The sequence below is a fragment of the Marmota flaviventris genome, chromosome 14 (genome assembly GCF_047511675.1).
Source record: "Marmota flaviventris isolate mMarFla1 chromosome 14, mMarFla1.hap1, whole genome shotgun sequence".
Taxonomy (NCBI): Eukaryota; Metazoa; Chordata; class Mammalia; order Rodentia; family Sciuridae; genus Marmota; species Marmota flaviventris.
In genome coordinates, this window is record NC_092511.1 from 19,495,699 (window position 1) to 19,522,419 (window position 26,721).

Consider the following 26,721-nt stretch of genomic DNA (forward strand, 5'->3'; position numbering starts at 1 on the left):
TACATAAGAAAATAAGATCCCCAAAAAAACTATATAATGATGCATCTAATGGCCCTTGAAAAATACCAATTCCAAAAAAAAATTCCAAAACCAGTAAAGGAAATCGTTAATATAATAGCTGAAATCTATGAAATAGAGAATAAAAAACTACAAAGGATCAATGAAATAAAGTGTTGTTCTTTGAAAAGATAAACAAGTCCTTAGCCAAACTAACCAAAAGAAAAAGAAGACCCCTATTAATAATTAATACAATTAGAGATAAAGAAAAATCACCACAAACATCTCAGAAATCCACAAGACTTTGATCCAGAGGATCATTCAGGCTATTATGAAAACTTATACTCCAATAAATTGGAAAGCCTAGAAGAAATGGATATGTTTCTAGACACATATGACCTGCCAAAATTGAATCCAGAGGACACAGAAAACCTAAACAGACCAATAAGAAGCAATGAAATAGAAGTGCTAATAAACTCCTCCAACAAGGAAAAAGCAAATGTATTCTCAGCAGATTCCTACCACATCCTTAAAGAAGAGCCAATACCAGTGCTCCTCAAGTTATTCCATGAAATCGAAAGGGGTAGAATACTTCCAAACTCATTTTATAAAGCCAGTATCACCCTGATACCAAAACCAGAGGACACATCAAGGAAAGAAAACTACAAATGAATATCCCTGATAAATCAAAGGGAGGGATTTAAAAATTTTTAGCAAAAATCCTTAGAAAAATATTAACAAATCATATTCAACAACATATTAAGAAGACTGTACATCATGACCAGTTGGTCTCATTCAAGGTTGCAAGGATTCTTTAACATACACAAATCAATAAATGTTAATTCACACAAATAGAATTAAGGACAAAAATCACACAGTCATCTCAAAAGATGTAGAGAAAGCCTTCAACAAAAATCAGCACCTGGGCTGGGGTTGTGGCTCAGCAGTAGAGCGCTCGCCTAGCACATGTGAGGCCCTGGGTTCAATCCTCAGCACCACATAAAAATAAATAAATAGGGCTGGGGTTGTGGCTCAGTGGCAGAGCACTGGCCTAGCACGTGTGAGGCACTGCATTTGATTCTCAGCACCACATATAAATAAATTCTAAAAAAAAAAAGGCCCATCAACAACCAAATTTTTTAATAAATAAAGGTATTGTGTCCAACTACAACTAAAAAATAAATATTTTTTAAAAAGTCAGCACCCATGCTGGGCGTGGTAGTACACACCTGTATTCCCAGCAACTTGGAAGGCTAAGGCAGGAGGATCACAAGTTCAACCAGCTTGGGCAACTTAGCAAGATTCTGTCTCAAAATAAAAAAATAAAAAAGCATAGGGTTTGGGCTGAGACTGTAGCTCAATGATAGAGTGCTTGCCCCGCACATGTGAGGCACTGGCAGTGTTCAACCCTCAGCGCCATATAAAAATAAATAAATACATTAAAAAAAAAAAAAAGCATAGCGCTCAGTGGAAGGCTGCCCCTTGGTTCAATCCCCAATACCAAAAATAAAAATTTTTTTTTTTTTTTAAATCTGCACCATGGGCTGGGACTGTGGCTCAATAGCAGAGCATTTGCCTCACATGTGAAGCACTGGGTTCAATCCTCAGCACCACATAAAAATAAATAAATAAAAAATAAAGGAAGCCGGGTACGGTGGTGCATGCCTGTAATCCCTGCAGCTCGGGAGGCTGAGACAAGAGAATCACGAGTTCAAAGCCAGGCTCAGCAATTGTGAGGTGCTAAGCAACTCCATGAGACCCTGTCTCTAAATAAAATACTAAATAGGGCCGGGGATGTGGCTCAGGGGCCAAGTGCCCCTGAGTTCAGTCCCCAGTACCAAAAAAAAAAAAGATAAATAGGTATTGTGTTCATCTACAATTAAAAGAATATTAAAAAAAAAAAAAATCAGCACCACTCATGACAGAAATGCCCAAGAAACTAGAGAGAAAGGGCTATATATCATGGCCAGGCATGGTGGTGCATACCTGTAATCCCAGCATCTTGGGAGGCTGAGGCAGGAGGATCATGAGTTCAAAGCCAGCCTCAGCAAAAGCAAGGCATTAAGCAACTCAGTGAGACCCTATCTCTAAATAAAATACAAAACAGGACTTGAGATGTGGCTCAGTGGTTGAGTACTTCTGAGTTCAATCCCTAATTTAAAAAAAAAAAAAAAAAAAAATCTAACTGGAACTGGAAATGGGAAAGGAGAAATGGATTTCAAAATTTAATAAGGTTTTTAGAGGCAGATGACCTTAAAAACACAGAGGTTTTTACGTTTTTGCTAAGAAAGGAAAATAAAATACAGAAGGATGAACAAATTTTATTTATTTTAATATTTATTTTTTAGTTTTAGGTGGATACAATATCTTTATTTTACATTTATGTGGTGCTGAGGATCAAACCCAGTGCCTCGTGCATGCTAGGCGAGCATTCTACCATTGAGCCGCAACCCCAGCCCAGATGAACAAATTTTAAATTTGCTAAGATTGCTTTGAACATATGTTAATTTAATCATTACCAAATCACAGAACATATTTAGTATATCTTAAATTTCAGTAATATTTACAAGAAAAAATAATCTCAGAACTCAACCCCATTCACACATTGATTTACATTATAATGCTTACATATACACCAATAATATGCTAGGTATACACCTTGCTTATTCTTATATAGTTATAAAAATAAAACAAATTTATAAATTAAACCCAAATATAAAACAAATTTCAACTTTAAGTAAAAATTAAAATAATGCTACTTTTGCTGTTAACTATATCACCATGGTCTTTCCTCTCACACCTCCCACAATACTCCCCATCCTGGGGAAATGAAACCAGGGACACAGACACCAGTCCTTTTTAAATTTTGAGACAGGTTCTCACTAAGTTGCCAAGGATGGCCTGGTACTTGCAATTCTCCTGCATCAGCCTCCTAAGTAGCATGGATTACAGGATGTGCCAACATACCCAGCATCACCATGGTCTTGGCTGCTACAACACAAGACCTTTTGAGATGTCTTGAATATGCAAAACATGTTTTCTTATCTAAGCTATGGTGAAAACTTCATTACATTGATATACCATGATAATAGCTATGAACCTCCCTTTGTGAAAATACTTCAATTAATACGGACAGCAAAATGACACCAAAATCGCATGTCAAGTAACAAATATACTCAACTTTTAAGATTAACATTAAAACACAAAACTAAAATATTTTCACTTAAAACCCCAAGTAACCCCATAAATTCCTGGTAAGAGATTCATGGGAAATTTAGTTTGAGAAACAATTTCATTAAACCTTTGTCACGTTGCCACCTGTCTGCTAGAAAATAGACCTGGAAAATATACACAAAGCAATCCAATAGTAAATAAAAGACTGAAAAAGTTTTCCTTCTTACCTCCCACATCTATTCTCCAAGTACAATTTTTTTTTTTTTGCGGGGGGGGGGGGGGGGGGGCGCGGGGGTGGTACCAGGGACTGAACTCAGGGGCATTCAACCACTGAGCCACATCCCCAGCCCTATTTTGTATTTATTTAGAGACAAGGTCTCATGGAGTTGCTTAGCACCTCGCTGTTGCTGAGGCTGGCTTTGAACTTATGATCCTCCTGCCTCAGCCTCCTGGGCTGCTGGGATTACAGGTGTGTGCCACCATGTCCAGCCTCCAAGTACAATTTTATATCACAAACTCATAACAGGTTTTTCTCCTAGCAAAAATGTCCTTAATTTTTGTCAAAAATAAATATATCACTATTTAATGGTGTTTTCACAAACGGTATCATGATTTCCAAAGGCAGTATGGTATACAATCCCAAGACATAGTATTTAAACAGAAGACAGCTGTACAACACACTGCCTTGATGGTTCTACCAGCTGAACCTAAAGACAAGAGATATATACATGGCAATGGTATGTATGAAATGAACAGTGTTGCAGAAATTCAGAAAAAAAAGAACATCCAACATGAGCTAGAGTAAATGGGGAAAAGAGTTTTGTTTTTCCTTTAAGAATGGTAGGATTTGGGCTGGGGTTGTGGCTCAGCGGTAGAGCCCCTCACACGTAGGAGACCCTGGGTTCGATATACACCAACTACAACTAAAAAATAAATTAAAAAAAAAAAAAAAAAAAAAAGAATGGCAGGATTTGGAGCTAGGGCATTCAGTGGTGGAGTGTGGGAGGCACTGGTTTGATCCTCATCTCCACATAAAAATAAAGACATAAAAAGATACTGTATCCATCTACAATTAAAAAAAGAAAGAAAGAATGGTAGGATTTGAGCCAGGCACAGTGGCCCATGTCTATAATCCCAGCAGCTTGGGAGGCTGAGGCAGGAGGATCCTGAGTTCAAAGCCAGCCTCAGCAAAGTAGAAAGGGCCTAAGGAATTCAGTGAGAACCTGTCTCTAATAAAATACAAAAAAGAGCTGGGGATGTAGCTCAATGATTAAGCACCCCTAGATTCACTCTCCCCAATGCAAAAAAATATATCCAAACGTACGTCTCCTTAAAAAAAAAAAAAGGTAGAATCTTATTGTGTTAAAGAGCACTGAAGAATCTCTTGTATATGCAAAAACATCAAGAGACTGGCAGAACATAAAAGGCTGGGTACAGTGGAACACTCCAGTAATCCTAGAGAATCAGAAGGCTGAAGCAGGAGGATTGAGATGCAAGGTGTGCCTCACCAACTTAGCAAGACCCTGTCTCAAAATAAAAAAGGGCTGGGAATGTAGCTCATTGGTAGAACACCCCTGGGTTCAATCCCAGTATTGGAGAGAAAAAATCTGTTGGACAAGTCTGAGTAAATAAAGGTAAAGCAGTTTTAAAAAATGAGAAAAATTTGAGGCTGGGATTATAGCTCAGTGGTACAGTGCTTGCCTCACATGTGTGAGGCACGGGGTTCAATCCTCAGCACTACATAAATAAATAAAATAAAGCTACTGTACGTCTATCCACAACTAAAACTTTTTTAAAAAAACTCAAAAATGAGAAAAATTTGAAGAGCAGGAAAAGTAATATATACTCCCTCACACTATACAGCACTCAATCTGTTTAAAACACAGATATGATATTACCTCCTCCATAAAACCATTACTCCTAGAATAAAAACACTAGTCAGCTCAACTTTCCACAACCCTCCACATTTTGGCCCTAACATACCTTTTCTGGCTTAATCTTCCACTACACTTCACAATCCTCAAACGTAAATTCACTGTGCATTAAACACACCCTGCATTTCAGTGTACCTTCTTTTCAGCTCTTCCCTGTCTGGAAGGACCTTATCTATTATTCACCCACAAATGTCGGCATCTATCATCTTGAACACCTTCTCTAAGTCCAACCCTGCTCCCTTATCCCTTCAATTTTTTTTTTTTTTTTTTTTTTTTTTTTACTGTTGGTTCATTATTATGCAGCTTCAACAGAAAATATATCCATGACTTTAAGTCTTATTATCTAATCTTAGATTCAAATATCTCACAATTTCTATGTGTTGGGATGCTGGGTACAGATTAGCTGGTCCTCTGCTTAGAATCTCATTAGGTAGAAACGGAAGCACCAGCTAAGGCTGTGACCTCATCTGAGCCTTGGTTATTACTAGTTATCAGCAGATTTCAGTCCCTTTCTGTTGTAGGACTCAGGCTCTCTTCTCTTGCTGGCTCACTCAGCTCCTAAAGGTTGCCTGTGTACATTGCTACAGGGCCTTCTCCACTGGCAGCACACAATAGGGCTGTTTGTTTCTTTTCAAAACCAGCAAGAAAACCTCTACTGCTTCAAAATTTCTCTTGTACCGACTTCTAGATCCTGTTGAAAGGGCTTGCCTGATTGGGTTAGGCTCACCAAATCAAAGTCAAACATAATTACCCCTACAAAATCTCTTCATCTTAGCCAGGCATGGTTGCACACACCTGTACTCCCAGCAGCTTGGGAGGCTGAGGCAGGAGGATAGTGAGTTCAAAGCAAGCCTCGGTAATTTGGTGAGGCCCTAAGCAACTCAGTGCTTGGGATGCTAGGCACAGATCAGCAGGTGGCACTACTAAATAAGATACAAAAAGGGCTGGGGATATGGCTCAGTGATTAAGTGTCTCTAAATTCAATCCCTGCCCCCCCCAAAAAAAATCCCTTCATCTTTTCTGTATAATATAACCAAATATTAAGACTTATATCCCATTATATTCATTATCCCCATCCACTCGGAGGGGAATATATGGATGGAATCTTGGGACCATTTTAAAATTCTGCCAACCAAAACTATAATCTCGAAAGACTAATACAGGGCTGGGGATATAGCTCGGTAGAGTGCCTGCCTCGCATGCACAAGGTCCCGGGCTCAATCCCCAGCCCCCCCACACACACACAAAAAAAGACTAATACATTTTTAAATACACTTTCATAAATATCAATAACCAAATAAAGGCATAACAGAAAACAATATTTTTGGCAGAAATCAAAACATAAAACATATATGCATTACATTTTGCCTAAATTATTAGTCCACTTCTTACTAAATAGCAAACTCTTAAGAGGTCAAGAACAATATGTTCATTGTTTCTCATAGGCTCCCACATAGCACAGAATAAGCATTAAGTATTCAATAAACATAAACGGATGGTAAAGGGAATTTGCAGTTCACACAAAAGAAAAACAAGCAGAAGATGAAAATTATATTATTGTTACACATGGCCAAAAACAAATAAATAAGAAAATACAGTTGGACTCACACATAAGAGTCCCTACTAACATGGGGGAAGACCAAGCATGTGAAGATATGTGGCAAAACAGGGTTAGATTTAGGGTAGACACACCTGCAAATGAAGTATAAAGCAGAAGAGGGATCTTTCCTGAGTTCCCTCGCTTGTTCATAGCTCACTTAAGTCTCTGATCCCACAATGACCCTGGAAAGTCACAGCCAACGAGGTGTGCCAGAGGTTAAAAGGCTTTTGATTACAACTGTCTCATATCTCTGCACTTATTTGCTAAGATATAACATCTTTACAATATCTACTTTTCCCATTCAGAAACAAAAAATGATACATATTTATTAACTTTTCAGAAATATTAACAAACAATGCTTATAACATACCAGGCATTATACAAAAATAAATAAAACTTCATACTTTCACTTCATCACTTAATACCCAAAATAGTAGGTTTTACTATCATTATCATTTCAATTTAGGAAAATGATGAAAGCTTTGGCAGTGTTAAAGCCAGGGCTAGGGCTGGGGCTAGGGCTCAGTGGCAGTGCATTTGCCTGGCATGTGTGAGGAATTGAGTTGATTCTCAGCACTGCATATAAATAAATAAAATAAAGGTCTATCAACAACTAGAAAAATATTAAAAAAAAAAAAAAAAGCCTTACAACTCCAGGTCCTTGGACTGCAGCACCAACATCACCTGGGAACTTGTTAGAAATGCAGAATCTCAGTGAGGTGTGGTGGCACATGCCTGTAATCCCAGCAAATCAGGAGGCTGAGGCAAGAAGATCCTGAGGCAGGAAGATCACGAGTTCAAGGCCAGCCTGGGCAACATAGCAACATCCCATCACACAAACACACAAAAAGGTACAGAATCTCTGGCCACATCACAAACCAAATGAATCTAGAGCTGTATAACAAAATCCCCTGATGATTCTTTTTGTTTTTTTAAGTTGCCAATGGACCTTTTTACTTATTTTATTTATTTATTTGTGGTACTGAGACTCGAACCCTGTGCCTTATATATGCTAGGCAAGCGTTCTACCACTGAGCCACAACCCCAGTGCCCCTAGAGATTCTTACACATTAATGTTTGTACACTCATTTAAACAACTTGTGCAAGATGACACAACAAATAGTAAAGGCAACATCAAATCCAGATTTGTATGATTCAAAATTCATGTTAATAACCAGCTAATAATTATGTAGTTCTCCTATATAGGGTCATCTATTGTTAAGGCTATTCACAAATTGCTATTTAAAAATTGTCCCTTTTGCCAGGCATGGTGGCACACACCTGTTAATACCAGAAGCTGGGGAGGTTGACACAGGAGGATGGTGAGTTCAAAGCCAGCCTCAGCAAAAGTGAGGCATTAAGCAACTCAGTGAGACCACGTCTCTAAATGAAATACGAAATAGAGCTGGGAATGTAGCTCAATGGTCGAGTGCCCCTGAGTTCAATCCCTGATACCAAAAAAAAAAAAAAGTCCCTTTATTCCCATTATCGGTTTCACAGTTTATTAATGATACATATAAAAATTATTATTCTGGGCTGGGACTGTGGCTCAGTGGCAGAGTGCTTGCCTAGCATGTGTGAGGCACTGGGTTTGATTCTCAGCACCACATATCAATAAATAAAATAAAGGTCCATTGACACTAAAAAAAAAAAAAATTATTATTCTATGCATGTGGTGGCCTAGGCCTGTAATCCTAGCAACTTGGGAAGTTGAGGAAGGAGAATTGACTGCTTTAGCCTACAAAGTTGAAGGCCAGCCTCAGCAACAGAGTGGGACCCTATCTCAAAAAAAAAAAAAAAATTTGCATTTTCTTAATTTAACAAAAACATCAGCGGTGCACTATGGCTCATGTCTGTAATCCTAGTGACTCAGGAGGTTGAGGCAGGATTTCAGATTCATGTTTGTTAGCAACTTAGCAAAGCTCTAAGCAACTTAGCAAGACCCCGTCTCAAAATAAAAAAATAAAGAGAGCTAGGAATATATAGCTCAGTGGTAAAGTGCCCCTGGATTCAACCTCTTGTACCAAAAAAAATTTACATATATTACTTTCTATATATCTTGTAGTTCATCCATATCATAGAAAAATACACAAATGTACTTGAAAGGAAAAATCTTCATAACATACAACACCTTAATATATTTCATGGATATATCCAAATTAAACTTAGAAAGGCCAGGCACAGCGGCACACACCTGTGACTCCAGAGGCTCAGGAGGCTGAGGCAGGAAGATAGTGATTTCAAAGCCAGCCTTAGCAACTTAGCAAGCCCCTAAGCAATTAAAGAGAATAAAGGGTTGGGGATGTCGCTCAGTGGTTAAGCATCCTTGGGTTCAATCCCTAGTACCAAAATAAGTAAATAAACTTAGAAAATTTGGCAGAACCTCTCAAGTCAAATATGAAATTAATCATTATTCTGTCAAATAGCAATATATATATATATTTTTAATTTGTTTGTGTATGGACAGCATGCCTTTATTTTATTTGTTTATTTTTATGCAGGGCTAAGGATCAAACCCAGTGCCTCACACATACTAGGCAACCACTCTGCCACTTAGCTACAGCCCCAGTCCCAATAGCAACATATTTTTAAATGTTGTGTTACTATTTAGAAATGTCATTAAGGCCTGGGTTGTAGCCCAGTAGTATAGCACTTGCCTAGCACATGTGAGGCACTAGGTTCAATCCTCTGCACCACATATAAATAAACAATAAAGGTATTATGTCCATCTATAACTAACAATATTTTTAAAAGAAATGTCATTAACACCATTGAACATTTTATTTATTTCAGTACCAGGGACTAAACCCAGGGGCACTTAAGCACAGAGCCAGATATCCAGCCCTTTTTAGTTTTTATTTTGATACAGGGTCTCACTAAGTTGCTGAGGGCCTTGATAAATTACTGAGGCTGGCTCTGAACTTTGGATCCTCTTGTCGCACCTTCCAAGCGGCTGGGATTACAGGCGTGCACCACTACACCCAGCCTCTTGAACCCTTTATTTGAAATTGAATATAGCTAACCCATGTATTAAATAATTCAAATATCAATGAACTAAAGATTCAAGATGATAGGGGCCATCCCAAATGGTAAACTCCAATGAAAGCTGTTCTAAATGTAATATCAGCTACTACTGTCAGAGGCCAAGGAATTTTCACATGAAATGTCTTTCATAACGTAACTTTTGCCAAAATATGGATCAACTAAGAAAACACTAAAATTAATAAGTCTTAGCCAGGTGTGGTGGCACATGCCTATAATCCCATCTACTTGGGAGACTGAGGCAGTAAGATCAAAATTCAAAGTCAGCCTGGACAAGTTAGTGAGAACCTATCCCAAAAAATAAAATGGGGTGGGCTGGGGTTGTGGCTAAGTGGTAGACTGCCTGCTTAGCATGTGCAAGACGCTGGGTTCAATCCTCAGCACCACATAATTAACAAATAAGTAAATAAATAAATAAATGAACAAATTTTAAAAATAAATAAAATAATATGTGAGCTACGATTATAGCTCAGTGGCAGAGCACTTGCCTAGCATGTGTAAGGGACTGGGTTTGATTCTCAGCACCAAATATAAATAAGTAAGAATAAAAGGCCCACTGCCAACTAAAAAAATATTTTAAATAAATAAATAAAAATAAAGCGGCTGGAGTTGTGACTCAGTGGTAGAAGTGCTTGCCTAGCATATGTGAGACACTGGGTTCTATCTTCAGCATCACATAAAAATAAATAAAGGTATTATGTCCACATACAACTAAAAATATTTTTTAAATAATTAAATAAATAAATAAGATAAAATGGGCTGTGGATACAGCTCAGTAGTAGTGCACCACTGGATTCAATCCCCAGCAGTACACAAAAAGAAAGAAAAAGTCATATAGTGCCCTCTGATGCCCAAGACCAAGTTCATATGAATTCAATACAAATCAATTTCAGTACTGTCAGGCAGTCAGAAGAATTATCATGGACATTTCCCAAAATCCACTTAGGTTAGAACTTTGAGTGGGAGAAACCTTTCTTAACAGGACCTAAAATAAAAAAAGAATAAAAGGTAAATATTGATCAATTTGTTTATATTAACATTAAAAATGCTTGGGCAAGCCAGATGCCATGGTGCCAGCCTAACTCAGGAGGTTAAGCCAGGATAATAATAAATTCAAGGCCAGCCTCAGCAAATTAATGAGGTAACTAAACAACTTAGTGAGAACCTGTCTCAAAATAAGAAGGGCTGGCCAGGCTCGGTGGAGCACACCTGTAATCCCAGCAGCTCAGGAGGCTGAGGCAGGAAGATCGCAAGTTCAAAGCAAGCCTCAGCAACAGAAACACTAAGCAACTCATTGAGACCCTGTCTCTTGAATAAAATACAAAATAGGGCTGGAGATGTGGCTCAGTGCTTGAGTGCCCCTGAGTTCAATCCCTGGTACCCAAAAATAAAAAATAAAAAGGGTTGGGACATAATTCAGTGGTAAAGCGTCCATAGGTTTGATTCCAATACTAAAAAAGCAAACAAACAAAAAATGTAGGGGCAGCAAAAGAAAAACACAACTCCATAAATCAAGGCAAAAGGCAAAACAAGGAAATCAATCTGCAACACACATGACAAAAGGCTAGTTACTTTTATTCACAAAGACTTTTTAGCAAGGCCCTGAGCAACTTAGCAAGACCCTGTCTCAAAATAAAAAATAAAAAGGACTGGGGACATGGACCTGAAGTGCAATCCTCAGTACTAAAAAAAAAAAAAAAAAAAAAAAAAAAGAAAGAAAGAAAAGAAAAAAGAAACAAACAAACAAATTAGTGGGAAAAAGACCAGGATAGGGAGTGAAGGTGGGAAGAGAGACAAGTGATCTTAACACACAAGTTTACTGGAAAAAAATAAAAAATACAAATAGTAAGCATAGGAAGTTACTTTACATCTGTATCACAGACAAATGTGGCTGCATGAACTTTACATAATTAAAATTAAGTAAAATTTAAAATACAATTCTTTAGTCACACTGGCCACATTTTAGGTGCTCAAGGAACACATATGACTAGTGGTCACCACATCTGATAGCAGATCAAGTTTCCATCAAGTTTTACTGAACAAAACAATTGAAAAACTGCTTTGTTACTGTATGAAAATGCCAAGAATAAGATAGATACTCTTTGGACTACAGGAAAAACTGGAGAAGAAAAAGGAAATTTCAAATTTTTGGAAGATACCTATAATCCCAGTAACTCCAGTGACTTGAGAGGCTGCGGCAGAAGAACCTCAAGTTCAAGGCCAGCCTCAACAACTTAACAAGACCTTATCTCAAAATAAATTTCTAAAAGAATTGGGGATATAGCACAGTGATAAAGTGCCCCTAGGTTCACTCTCCAGTACCACCAAAAACAACAACAACAACAAACAGGGCGGCGGTGGGGGGGGCGGTGTACAAATTGGCACAAAGTTGGGGTTTTTTTGTTTTTGTTTTAGTTTTAGTTTTCAGTGGACACAAACATCTTTAATTTATTTTTATGTGGTGCTGAGGATAGAACCCAGTGCCCCACGCATGCCAGGCAAGCGCGTTACCGCTTGAGCCACCTCCCCAGTCCCAAGGCACAAAGTTTTAAAGATATATAAAGACATATTTCAAGTTCAAGTGTACATCACTGGCCCTCCACTGGGAATCAAACCCAGGGCCTCCTAGGCAAGCACTCTACCACTGACCTACGTCCCCACTCTTTTTAAATTTTATTGTGAGATAAGGTCTTGCTAATTGCCCAGACTGGCCTTAAAATTTGCGATCTCCCTGCTTCAATCTCTCAAATAGCTAGGATTACAGACATGTGACACCCTGCCAGCTAAAGTAATCTTTATCCTAACTATTCCATTCACACAAATACACATATACATGTATACATACATATACAAGAATGATACCAGAGGAAACAAACTATAAATGACCTATTTCTCATAATTAAGGATCAATTTTTTAAATGATGACATATCCAAAAAAAATGGAATACTAAAAAAAAAAAAAAAGAAAGAAAGAAAGAATAGGGAATGTAGCTCGGTTCAATTCTCACTACTGGAAAAAAAAAGCAAAGAAAAAGACCAGGCATGATGGCACACTCCTGCAAACCTAGCAACTCAGGAGGCTAAAGCAGGATTATAAATTCAAGGCCAGCCTATGCAACCCAGGAAAGACCCTGAACCAAAACAAAACAAAACAAAACAATCCGAGAATGAAGCTCAGTGATAGAGCATCTGCCCAACATGTGAATGGTCATGGGTTCAATCCCCAGAACAAAAATAAATAAATACATACATACATACATACAAATAGTAAGTTTGCTGAATACACTTTTTCAAACTGCACCCCACCTCTTAGAGATTCTGATACAACTACAAACTTAATACAAATACAGGTTGGGCAAACATCTGTAATCCCAGCAACTCTGGAGGTTTAGGCAGGAGGATCACAAGTTCAAGGCCAGCCTCCAAAATGTAGGGAGACCTTGTCTCACACACACACACACAAAAAAAAGGTTGTGGGAGGGCGGTCTGGAGAAGTACCTAAGTGTAAAGTGCACCTGGGTCCATTCCCTGGTACACCCTCTGCCCATATTTTTTTTTCTAGAGACTTAAAATGAATCAACATAATTAGGGATCTGCCTAGTTACAATTAAAATTTACCTTCTTTTTGAAACAGGGTCTTGCTCAGTTACCCAAGCTGGCCTCGAACTTGTAGTCGTCCTATCTCAGCCTCCGGAGTCATGCACTGCCAACCCAGCCCATATTTCTTTTATTAACAGACACTGTGAGATAACCATGAAGTAGAAGGCAAAATAGCGGGGCTGGGGTTGTGGCTCAGCGGTAGAGCGCTCCCCTAGCATGTGCAAGGCCCTGGGTTTGATCCTCAGCACCACATAAAAATAAATAAATAAAGGTATTTTTTTAAAAAAAATAGAAATACAACTATCAAAAATTATTTTTAGAGTTTTATCTTTTATAAGGAAACTACCAGCACAGTCACACAAAAAGATATGTGAAAACAATAAAAAGTACTAGTTATTTCTGCACTTTTTTCATATTTCCAGCTAAAACAAACATAAGTTGAAAGCTCATTAACCCCCTAACACAAGAAATTTACAAAACAAATGCATAAAGTTCACAAAATAAATACACCAGATTGAATAAACAATAGGACCCAGATTTGGGGAAATAAATGACTATAGCAATATACCCAAAATATTAAGATACAACTGATGGGTAAAAATACGTGATTTTTTTTTCTTTGTGCTTTTCTATAATTTTCTAAATTTCACCACAATAAATATTTAACTTTTTTTTTTTTTTTTGGTATAGGGGATTGAACCCAAGGGCACTTAATCACTGAGCCACATCCCCAGCCCTTTTTATTTTGAGACAGGGTCTAAGTTGCTGAGGCTGTCCTCCATCTTGCCATCCTCCTCCCTCAGCCTCTCAAACTCCTTAGATTACAGTCATGCACCACCACAATCGGCTATTTATTACTTTTGTATTCAGGGGGGAAAAAAACTTATTTAATAAATAACCATCCGACATTTAGTGTGCTGTCCATGTATTAAAGAGATGAACACCTCTCACTTTCCAACACTGAAATGCTATTGTTTAATGCTCTGCTATTTTTCTGTTGCACCCTCAACGAAGGAATAAACTTCACTTTCTCCCTTTTCATTTTTACATACATACACGCTTTTTATTTTTTTTCTTCGTAAAACACAGAAAAAGTTCTGACTAAATATCCTTTTTTAAAAACCTACCTCTACATTTCCTTATGACAAAATTGGGGGAAAAAATGTTTTGCCCAAGAATCACAATTTGCGGGCCACCATCACTTTGGCTACAGAAAAGTGAAGGACGGGTAAACTACACGTCCCACCATGCATTGCTGCCTTGTTCAGAGTAGGTCTCTACGGAAACAGAAAAAAAATATATATATATTCTACAAGTCCCACCTGTTACTTCGTTTCTAAACACCTCCAGCACTTTCAGCTCCAACAGAAAACAAAAACAAAAGCCTCGTGACCTCACGTCGGCTCCGAGAGCCAGATAAGCAGGGGGTCAGGCAGAATGTCGGCTGTAGAGGGTAAATTCTACAAGCTCCGGCGCTCCCTTCTTCTTTCCGGAGCTAGATGCACGCACAAGCCTTCTCCTGTCTGCATCCAATGGGGGCTCTCCAGGCGCACAAGGGAGAAGAACCGGTTACTGTGCAAGCACAACAGACTTCCCCTTGCCGGGGCGGAGGCTACCAAAGAGTGGGGGCGACAGCGACATGACCCCAGACAGCCTCCAAACACCAAGAGGACTCGTCACAGATGCTGGGAGAAGCCGCAGCCTGACGGCGAGCCCCTTTTGCTACCGCCTCCATTCCCACAGGGACCGCAACCCCGACCCTAACTGCCGCCTGCTCGGCGCGGTTTTGTGCCTTCAGCGGGGTCGCGGGGCCAGTGACCTCCCTTCCCCCGAGACTGGCGGGCAGCGAGGGAACGAAATCCTCCCGGCCTTCCCCTTCGCTCCCTCCCCCTTACCGTCTTGGCGGCCTCCGCCCAGGTCCTGCCCTTCTTCCTACGGCCCTTTTCCCTCATGTCGGGTCTTGAACTGGACTAGGAGGTTCCCGTGTCCCGGCTCCGGCCGCCCTCCCTGCCTTCTCTGCCCTGTGCTGCTTTTCCCGCGGTGCCGGGAAAGGTGGGAGAAAGGGGAAGTCAGGCCGGAGGAGCAACCCAGCAGAGGAAGCGGCGGGGGAGGTGCGCGGGGGGGTTTATGGGGCGGCCGATCCTCCTGCTGCCGTTGCCACTGCTACCGCTGCTGCCATATTGGGTTCTTACTGTACAGGCAGCCGCTATGGTCATGTGACCGGTCCCGCGCGGCCGTCACTACTGTACGCAGCCGGCCCCTCAGCCCAGCCGCAGAGCCAGGAAGCCGGCCATCCGCGGCTCCTCGCCACGCCCCCTCCCTTCCGGTCTCCGCCTTTCCTCAGGCGCGTGCGCAATGAGGACGGGCTCGGAGTTAAAAATCTCCCGCCTAGCGCTCACACGCTCAGTGAAAATCTGCCTGCGGAAGCGGAACTTGATCTCTCAGAGGAGGCAGGTTAAGCGCTGTGAAACCGCGTGCGGGTTGCCGCGGTGGCTCTGGACACTTAAAAGCGACAGCGTCTTCCCTCAAGGGTGAACCTACCAATTATTACTTCTCAAAAGCCTAACATTTGTTTCCTCGTTTGTTTATATTAGTTTTTGCAAAGGTTGTGTTTTTGAAGATTTGCAAGTTCTCGTGTACGTGTTAATCCTATTGAATAGATAAGGCCGTGACGTTGACTAGACCAAACTAGAGTCGGATGTAGAGAAACCAAAATCAAGTTGTTGCCCGGTAAGAGCCCTTATTGTCTTTCAAGAATGCCTCTCAAAGTTGGATGACTTTATAAGGCCCAATTAGTAACTCCAGTCACGTTTTTAGAAGTGAATGGTCTTGTAAAGATAGAAATGGAAGAACTCTTGGTCTCTCACAGAGTTCAGTCCCTGGCACATTGCCTACATGTATCAGGCGTTTGGTAAATATTTACTGAATGATTCAGCTATGTCTGTGGTCAAAAACCATCGTTTATAATGTCCACTACAGTCTCCTGAAAGACCGAGAATATGGCATCTTTCATTATCTGTGTCTTTATACTTTGCAAAGTAAAAAAACGAGGGACTGAGGGCAGAATGTAACCCAGTGATAGAGTACCTGCCTAGCATGAATAGGTTTCAGCAGTTTATCGACCCCCCTATAATTATAGTCAATATTTGTAACACGTGGATTTTTTGAAAACAAGGTTCATAACTTTATCTTAGTAATTCATAGCACATCGATAATACTCATAGTGTGTACCACCTCGTTACAAAGCCTATAGAGGCCCTGCTTAATCCCCAACTCTTGAATGGGCTTGCCATCCAGTCCTGTTGCACTGACATGGGAGCTCCACCCAACTTGTTCTGAGACTCTACTAGACCACAGTCTCCACTATACTTATACTTATATTGTATTTCTGCATCTACATCCCCAGGTATTTTATTGTGGTGGTTTGGTTTGGGTTTGGGTTTGAGTTAATATTATTTCGGTTTTTATTAGAAGGTCTCACCTAGTTGCCAGAGTCTGGTCTCAAACTCCTGACCCTCCTGCTTCAGCACTTCTGATTTTAGTTTCAAGGTTCATGATTGTGATATTGCAGTTCCTACTTTTTAATCTACAGATCTAAATAGTTTATTAGTACTGTAAAATAATCTCCCAGAGAGTATCTTTGCCTATTAGTGCAATTTGTTAATGAATATTTACAACTCTCTCATATCTGCCCTCCTTCTGGATTTCCTTTAATATCTTGTTTCTTCTCTCACTCTCCTCAAGCCCACCCTTCAGAAAATGCCAGCTCTATTTTAAAACCCCACCTGGCAGTGGGCTGTGTTGTGGCTCAGTGGTAGAATACTTGCTTGCCTAATATGTGTGAGGAACTGGGTTCATTTCTCAGCACCGCACATAAATAAACAAAAATCCATCAGTAACTAAAAAAAAAAAAAAAAAATTAAAAACAAAAAACCCACCCAACTAAGACATCACCTCCCAAAGGCTGCCCCTGCAAGCTTCACAGAAGCAATTTCTATATTCAATTTAGTCATGCTTTGACATCCCTACTTACTTTCTTCAGCATTTGCCAGTCTCTTGAAGACCTCTACTTCCACTTTTGCCTCTTCATTTAACTAGTAACATTGCTGTATATATCATGTAAAAATTAATGACCACTAGTTGCAACCTTCCTTCAGCTGGTAAGTTTATCCATAAAACTGCCAATCCTAATCTCCGCCTCTCCTTAAGGTAGTATACTACATAGCATATATAGGACTCCATCCTTTCTCACCTCCATATGCTCCATTGTTTTTATTGCTTTGATTCCCCTCTACCTCCTACAAGCATGCCCAGGACCACTCCAGCTTTAATGTAGAAATCATTTTAGCCAAGTGTGGTGGCACACACCTATAATCCCAGCAGTTAGAGAGACTGAGGCAGGAGGATTGCAAGTTCAAAGCTAGCCTCAGCAACTTAGTGAGGCCCTACCTAAGTAATGCAGAGTGAGACCCTGACTAGGAAAAAACTTTAAAGGACTAGGGATATAGATCAGTGGTAAAGTGACCCTGGCTTCAACCCCCAGTGTTGAAAAAAGAAGAAGAAGAAGGTCTGTGCCTATAATCCCAGCTATTCTGGAGTCTAAGGAAAGGAAGGAAAAGGGGAGAAAGATATCTGACTCCTCCATGGTAAAATGAATGAGCCCCTTTGACAAACTTTAGCTTAGTGTACTACACACAGAAAACAGAATTTTTAGGCTACAAATATCCTTTAGGCTTGGTTTATCTTGGAACCCGTGCAGATTTCCATTTTCAAAATAAAAATAATTTGTTTTCATTTTTACAAAATGTCTCTGTAAAAATTTCATAGATATTTGGTCTGTCAAAGGAGATACTGAGACTCGACTTCTTGTGCAAGCAACTTATTAGCTCTCAGAAGAAACCTGTAAGGGTATGAAGGAAGTATGATGGAGAAGTAAAGAAGCTAAGAAAGTCTAGCCTCAACCTGATGCATCCATCTGCTGAGCAAGAATGGCCAGCATTAGTTAAGTTTGTCTCCTTTAGAAAACCAAACTGTCACTCAGATGTAATAGCCTCCATTCTAGACTTGGAGAAACTGAGGACAAGAGTACAAGTAAGCCTATTTGGCCTTTGCACCAAAACTGTTTTAATCTTCATTTTTTATAGTTAAGAATGTGATATTTTTTTATCTCCATCTGCTTGCCTCCTTTATGTATCTTTCAATTACTCTTTTGCCAAGATTGGGCAAGCTGACACCCTCACAATCCAACATACAGCCAAAAAAATAAATAAGTTTAAATATCTACATATCATTATTACTTGACTTATATACAATAATTTTAACCAATCTATAGTTATTTCAGTACTAGTATTTAAAACTGAAATGAGTGTCCTTGTGTACACATTGTTACTCATTCATGGAAAGAGAATTAAAAAAATACTAAAGTAAAAAAAGACAAGATATAGAATCATATGCATATGTTGTTGTTGTTGTTAATATTTATTTTTTAGTATTAGGTGGACACAGTATCTTTATTTTATATTTATGTGGTGCTGAGGATCAAATCCAGTGCCTCGTGCATGCTAGGTGAGCACTCTACCACTAAGCCACCACTCCAGCCCCCCCAGCCCTTTTAAAAATTTTATTTTGAGACAAGGCCTCATTAAGTTGCCCAACCAGGCTCCAACTTAAAATCCTTCTTCCTCAGCCTCCTGAATAGATGGGATTACAAGCATGAACCACCGTACCTGGCCGGAATCACTTTATGATGTGGGTCACTTTATGATGTGCCCCACTCTAAGACAACAATAGTGAGCTATCCCAGTTCAGAGCTCTCATGAGGATAACTGTGACTTTTCTTGATACTTTACTTGAGCTTAAATTATCCTGCTCAAGCTTCTTTTCCTCCCCTGACAGGTGTTGTTGCACCTAAGCATACTCCTCAGTAAACTCTATGCACCCTAATGTCATTTTGCAGCCTGTTTACTAAAGATCCAGAGCGTCATCCTGATCCTATTAGAGTGAGTGGGACCATATGTTGGGCCAGGTAATAAATGGAGTCCTGAACCATCTTTGACTCATATTGGCTCCACTGTTGGGTCCATGTAGTGACCATTTCACTAGTCTCCAGATAACTAGAATAGACACTTTGAAGTTGACAACCTTCACATTGGTTCATTGGCCTGTAAGACATAACAAAGAAAGGAAAGCCGGGTACAAGTTCTAAGATCATTTCTGCTGCACTTCCCCCACAGCAGTCAAGACAGTTAATGAAAATAATATCCCAATCCTGGGTAAATAGCAGATATTATTTCCATCCCTAAAGACCTAAATTATTCAAGAGAGTTAGTTCTTGGGGCTGGGGTTATGACTTAGTGGTAGAGCACTTGCCTCGCACATGCAAGGCACTGGTTTTGATCCTCAGCACCACAAAAAATAAATAAATAAATAAAATTAAGTTATTATGTCCATTTACAACTAAAAATGTTTAAAAAAAAAAAAAGAGAGTGTGTTAGTTCTCATCTTATTTTCATTTCATTCACTAATCTTGCCTCTACCCTAGCTGGCTGGATGCTGAAAGATGACAGTAGTCTACCATAAATAGAATCAAACAGTATTCCCAATTGCCACGTGTGGTGAGGAAATGTATGTTTGGATTGGGGAACAGAGTTTCATACCATGGATTGAACCCAGGGGTGCTTAAACACTGGAGCCATATTCTCATCCCATATTTATATTTTATTTAGAGACAGGGTCTCACTGAGTTGTTTAGGGCCTCACTATGTGGCTGAGACTGGCTTTGAACTCAAAATCCTCCTGCCTCAGCCACCCTGGGAGGGTGGATTACAGGTGTGCTGGGATTACCGGTGTGCACCACCACACCTGGAAGAAATATATGCTTTAAGAAAAAATAGCTCCTAGGCTGAGATTGTGGCTCAGTGGTAGAGCGCTCGCCTAGCACATGCGAGGCCCTGGGTTCGATCCTCAATACCACATAAAAATAAATAAATAAAATAAAAGTATTGTGTCCAACTACAACTAAAAAATAAATATTAAAAAAGAAAGAAAGCTCCTAGCGTGATATTAAATCCTGATAGAAATGGAGCTCCTGAGGGTTGGGATTGTGGCTCAGTGGTAGAGTGCTTGCCTAGCATGCGTGAGATACTGGGTTCAATCCTCAGCACCACATAAAAAGAAAATAGATATTGTGTCCATCTATAACTAAAAAAAAAAAAAAAAAAAAAATGGAGCTCCTGACCATGTAGCCAGAAAACTATCACAAACCTGTTTCATTCATGTATGCCAAATCATAAGGTCAAGGGGCACCATAGCAGCCCACTGTACAATGTAAGTGGTACATCTGGGATTAAGAACAAGTAGGATGGGCTGGGGCTGGGGCTGTAGCTCAGCGGCAGAGTGCTTGTTTAGCATGCGTGAGACACTGGGTTTGATCCTCAGCACCACATAAAAATAAAATAAAGGCATTATGTCCATCTACAACTACAAAAAAAAATAATAAAAAAGAACAAGTAGGACAGACAGCACAAGTCAGCTTGTATAAACAGAAGGTTCACGTTCCCCATTCATACACCACTATTGTACTGATACCACTCCATCAGCTCAAGTTATGGCTATCTGGGAGGTTTTCTTATGACCAGCTGACATAGGAGATGAAAAGTGAAGTTTGGTTCATGGATGGATCAACTTGGTCTTATAGGAGCAAGATGGCATCATTAAAGTCCTATTCAGGGGTGGCTGTGAGAGACAACAGTGAGGGGAAATCCTCCCAGTGAGCAGAATATCAGGCATTATACTAGATTATCTACTATATGTAGAAATAAAAATGGCCCAAAGTCAGAATATAAATAGACTCGTGGTTATTAGACAACAGCTTGGCCAAGTGATCAGGTATGAGACTAGAGAAAGACTGTAAGATCAGAGATAATGAGGCTGGAATTGAAGTCTGTGATGGACCTATGGACATGAAATATCTCATGTTAATGCTCACCAGAAAGCATGTACCATGAAAGAAGCACTCAGCTAACATGAGTACAAGATAGCTCAGCCCACTGCCATCATCCAGCCTCTGCCTTTGACCACAAAGGCTTGCATAATTTATCCATGAGTATAGTAGACATGGTGTCAGGAATGGAGGCTATGAATAGACCCCAAATCATGGGCTTTTATTCAGCAAGACTGATTTCCCTATTGCTGCTACTAAATGTCCAACCTGCCAGAAACAAAGCTGAAAATTGATATTTTGGTATTAGCTCTCATTTGGTATCATCTCTCAAGGTGACCAATCAGCCACTTGATGGTAAATTAATTATTTTAGACCCCTAAAGCAATTTACTTTTAGCAGAATAGACAGGTATAAATTTGCCTTTTCTACCCATAGAGCCTTAGCCAATACTACTTTCAAGAGTTTACTCTCATGGGATCCATATATCTCGTGCATCATAACAAAGAGCCAGTTTTACAACAAAAAAAGATATGGTGGCAGACACGTGATAGCATAATCTTCTGGTGCCAGGTGTTATTTCTTTTTTAAAAAGATATAATCCTGGGGCTGGGTTGTGGCTCAGTGGTGGAGCACTCGCCTAGCACATGCAAGGTGCTGGGTTCAATCCTCAGCACCACATAAAATAAATAAAATAAAGGTATTGTGTCCAATTACAACTAAAAATTTTAAAAAAGGATATAATTCTTCACACAGCAATCAAGGCTACTACTTGACTAAATTGCCACATGTCATCCTGCTCTGCAATGATGCTAGAACATACAAATAAAATTTCTGGAAGGATACACAAGAAATTATTAAAATTAATTATTCTGAAGTTGTAAAACTGGGAGTTGAGAATTATGATAAAACTTTTTTATAATAAAACAAAATTAATTATGATTATTACTGAGAGCCTAATAGTTTTTTTAAAAAAGAAAGCAGGATGGACACAGTGTCACACGTCCATAATCCCAGCAACTTCAGAGGCTGAGGTAGGAGGCTCTTTCACGTTGGAGATCAGTCTCAGCAATTTAGTGAGGCCCTAAGCAATTCAGTGAGACACTATCTCAAAAAATAAAAAGGACCAGTCATGATGGCACATGCCTGTAATCCCAGCGGCTCAGAAGGCTGAGATAGGAGGGTCGTGAGTTCAAAGCCAGCCTCAGCAATGGCAAGGTGCTAAACAACTCAGTGAGACCCTGTTTCTAAATAAAATACAAAATAGGGCTGGGATGTGGCTCAGTGGTCAAGTGCCCCTGACTTCAATCTCAAGTACCAAAAAAAAAAGGTGGGGGGGGCGCTTGGGAATGTAGTTCAGTGGTAAAGTGCCCCTGGGTTCAGTCCCCAGCACCCTCACAAATAATTCTTTTGTTGGTTTGTTCTGCTGCTACATGGTAGATAGTCTAAAATTTATTGAATTATTTTCATTCCATGGGAAAATGTGCTTTATCAACTTCTTGCTAAAATAGGATACAGTAGCCCCAAATGGAAAAATAGGAACAGGTAATCCACAACACAAGAAATTTAATTAGGTAATAAACATGTAAAAACAATGTCTACTTCATAAGTATCAGCAAAATTTTAATTAAAAAGTTACTTAGAGAGTTAAGTTAAAAACCTGATTTAAAATACTTCTATAAATATTAATGAAGCCAGGTGCTGTGGTGCATGCCTGTAATCCCATTGACGAGGGAGGCTGAGGCAGGAGGATTCCAACTTCAAGGCAAGACTCAGCAATTTAACGAGGCCCAGTCTCAAAAAAAATTAAAAGAGCTGGGAAGAGAGCTCATCGGTAGGTAGAGTGTCCTTGGGTTCAATCCCCAGTACTGAAAAAACAAAAACAAAAGCAGTACAATTCAGCGGTATGAAGTGCATTCATTTCGTTGTGTAACTGTCACCAGTATCCATCTCCGAGAGTTTTTCATCACCCTAAAATGAAAATCTGTGCCCATTTAACAGTAACTCCCTATCTCCCTACTCTCAGTCCCTAGTAATGTCACTGGGGAAGAAATATCTCCAGGATAGGGTCCCAAGAAATTCCCAGAGAAGCGTAAGAACTAGTCAAGGCAAGAGGGATCCGTGGCGTACTTAATGGAAAAGAATTTTAGCACATGGCATTAGAGGTATAGAAGCTTATTTAGGGGAGCAAGAAATACATGCTTTCAAGGGGTAATGTAGGCCATCTCCAGAGGGAGACATAGCAACCACTTGGTCTGTGCTTGTTAATATTTATACAGGGACAGTAGCTATGGGCTGAGCTAGAAGTGGAGTCGGGGCAGAGTTACACAATTTCAGGTCAGTCTCTCTGGCGGTCCAGCATTACCCTTGTGTTACTTTTTGTAGCCAAGGGCATGGGTCAAAGCTATGGGCCAAGGGCATGAACTGGGTTGCTCATGAATTGCTTGTTTTGTATTTCAAGGGTTCATGAGTGGTTTCTCTTTTGAGACTCAGTATTTCTTTTTATGTATCCCCAAATTCCTATCTCAGTAACATTTGTTAATTTTATTTTTATTTTATTTTTTTTGGCAACGCTAGAGATCAAAGCCATGGTCACGCTACCACTGAGCTACATTCCCAGCGTTTTCCATTTTTTTGAGATGGGTTCTCACTAAGTTGCCAAGTTTGACCTGCAACCTCCCATCCTACCTCAACCTCAGAAAGTTGTGAAAACAGGTGTGTGCCACTATGCCTGGCTCACATTTGTTAATTGTTTTTTTTTTTTTTAATATTTATTTTTTAGTAGTTGAACACAATATCTTTATTTTATTTATTCATTTTTATGTGGTGCTGAGGATCGAACCCAGGGCCTTGCATGTGTGAGGCAAGCATTCTACTGCTGAGCCACAACCCCAGCCCCTTAAATTGGTTATTTGTTTGTTTGTTTGTTTGTACTAGGGTTTGAACCCAGAGGTGCTTCACCACTGAGCTACATCCCCCACCCTTTTTATTTTTATTTTGAGACAAGGCCTCTCTAACTTGCCCAGCTAGCTTAGAACTTGCAATCTCCTTCTTCAGCTTCCCAAATTGCTAGGATTACAGGTATGTGCCACGGAGCTCAGCTAAGGCAGGACATTTTAACAGCAATGAGTGAGCCAGATGTAAAGTTGGAAGAACATAATCTCAGGACAAAATACAACATTTGCTTTTATTATTCTCTCTCTCTCCTTCTCTCTCTCTAATGAAAGTCCAAAAACAATGCCACACACACACACACCAGGAACGGAAACAAGGGTTCACACTAGGCAAGTGGTCTACCCCTGAGCTACATTCCCAGCTTTTTAATTTTATTTTGAGACAGGGTTTCACTAAATTTCTCAGGCTGGACTTAAATTTGTGATCTTCCTGCCTCAGCCTCCCAAATAGCTGGGGTTACAGGTGTACACCACCACATGCAGCAACAATTTCCTTTTTGAAGAAACTTCCTGTCACCTCACAGATGGTAGAGTCAATATCAGTTTCAAGTGGAAATAGTTTGATTGTTTAAAAAATACAAAATAGAGCCAGGTACAGAGGAGTACCCCCATAATCCTAGCTACTTGGAAAGCTGAGCCAGGAGGATTGAAAATTCAAGGCCAAGCTGGGCACAGTGGCATGCTCCTGTAATCCCAGCGGATGGGGAGGATTGCAAGCTCAAAGTCAGCCTCAGCAATTTAGCGAGGTACTAAGCAACTCAGTGAGACCTAGTCTCTGAATAAAATACAAAATAGGGCTGGAGATGTGGCTCAGTGGTTGAGTTCCCCTGAGTTCAATCCCCAGTATCAAAAAGAAAAAAAAAAAAAAGTACTGGGGTTGTACTTCAGTGGTAAAGTGTCTCTGGGTTTAACCCCCAGTATTGCAAAAAAATAAAAAATAAGAAAAAAACAGGATAGTATGACTATGCCAGAGCACAAAGCTACGAAGGCCCTGAATAATTCTGAACAGACTTCAGCCTTGCCCAGCTCACCATCTCAAACAAGCCTGCCTCAAGTTAGGTCCTGATCAGGAAGCGGGCTCTATCAATGGGTCCCTTTCAAAGTCCATGCCTTTGACCCCATGTAGGTCAATAGCATAGGCTGCACAGAGCAAAAGATTCTAGAATTTAGCTGTCTATACTGGAATCCCCCCATCTGAGTACATACCTATGGGAACTTGGGCATGACACTTAACTTTTTTTTTTTTTTTTTTGGTGCTGGGGATTGAACCCAGGGCCTTGTACATGTGAGACAAGCACTACCAACTCAGTCATATCCCAGCCCCGACACTTTACTTCTTTAAAACTCAGTTTCTTCTACAAGGGTTATCTCAGAGTCTAAATGAAGTAGCACACATAAAGTACTTAGAACAGTACCAGGCACATCAATAAATGTTAGCTATTCAGCTGGGCATGGTTGCATATACGTGTAATCCAAGTGGCTTGGAAGGCTGAGGCAGGAGAATTGCAAGTTCAAGGCCAGCCAGCAACTTTTAGCAAGACCCTGTCTCAGTGGTTAATGTAGCTCAGTGGTTAAGTGCCCCTGGAATCAATCCCCAGTACCAAAACAAAAGATATAACTTTCATCTTTAATAAGATTTAACTTACTCAGAAAAAGGACAGTAGGATTCTAAAGAAAAGAAAAAGAGGGCTGGGGTTGTGGCTCAGTGATAGAGTACTTGCCTTACATGTGGGAGGCACTGTGTTCGATTCTCAGCACCACGTGTAAATAAGTAAATAAAATAAAGGTCTATCAACAACTAAAAACAATAAAAAATTAAAAAAAGAAAGTAATTGACTATTGAATGTCTGTCTGGTCTAGACCCAACAATTTATATCAGGATATGAATATTGAAAAACTTAAGAAACAGTTCTTTTAGGGACATATACTGTGACCAACTAGTACCCTGACCTTGAAATAATCATTCCAATTCAATTAAACAGATTTAGTATCTTCCAACTATGAAAAGAAAGGAATGTAAGATTGCAAACAATGAGGACAAGGACTGTGTCTGCCATGTTCATTATTACACTTGCAATGCCCAGAACAGCACATCGTAACAGACATTATTGTTGTTGTGTTTTGTTTTGCAGTACTGGAGATGGAACCCAGGACCTTGCACATGCTAGTCAAGCATTCTACCACTGAATTGCATCCCCTGCATACAAATGTGTTTTTACTGACTACTATTTTCAGACATGAACTAAACCTCATGGGTGTTGAGAGAAAACCAGAGCACCGACAAACTGGACTGGACTACAGGTGGTGAAAGGCTCAGAGCCTATAGGAAACAGGAAGGAAGGCAGAAGAATTGGAGACCAGCCAGGAGGGACTGGGAACAGCCGGGCTACACTGCTCCTTAGTTACCAAGGGCTTTGTCCAGCCAGATGTCCTCAGCATCGCCTTGGTGTTCTCCCTGAAGAATTTGACTATTCATTCTAA

At 39.9% G+C, this 26,721-nt stretch overlaps 1 protein-coding gene across 9 annotated transcripts in view; it reads right to left on the reverse strand.

Annotated features, from left to right (window-relative positions):
- Nucleotides 1-15,612, reverse strand: part of Asxl2 (ASXL transcriptional regulator 2) — a 135,993-nt gene extending 120,381 nt beyond the window's left edge. For 3 of the 9 annotated variants that reach the window (XM_071601416.1, XM_071601413.1, XM_071601408.1), the window contains exon 1: nucleotides 7,355-7,459. In XM_071601416.1, the coding sequence (XP_071457517.1) occupies nucleotides 7,355-7,438 (84 nt within the window). In that variant the 5' untranslated portion in view covers nucleotides 7,439-7,459. Of the gene's footprint in view, nucleotides 1-7,354; nucleotides 7,460-14,669; nucleotides 15,017-15,242 lie in introns of those variants that run through there. The other 6 variants (XM_071601418.1, XM_071601417.1, XM_071601410.1 and 3 more) reach the window with 5 other exon arrangements.
- Between the last annotated feature and the right edge of the window lie 11,109 nt (nucleotides 15,613-26,721).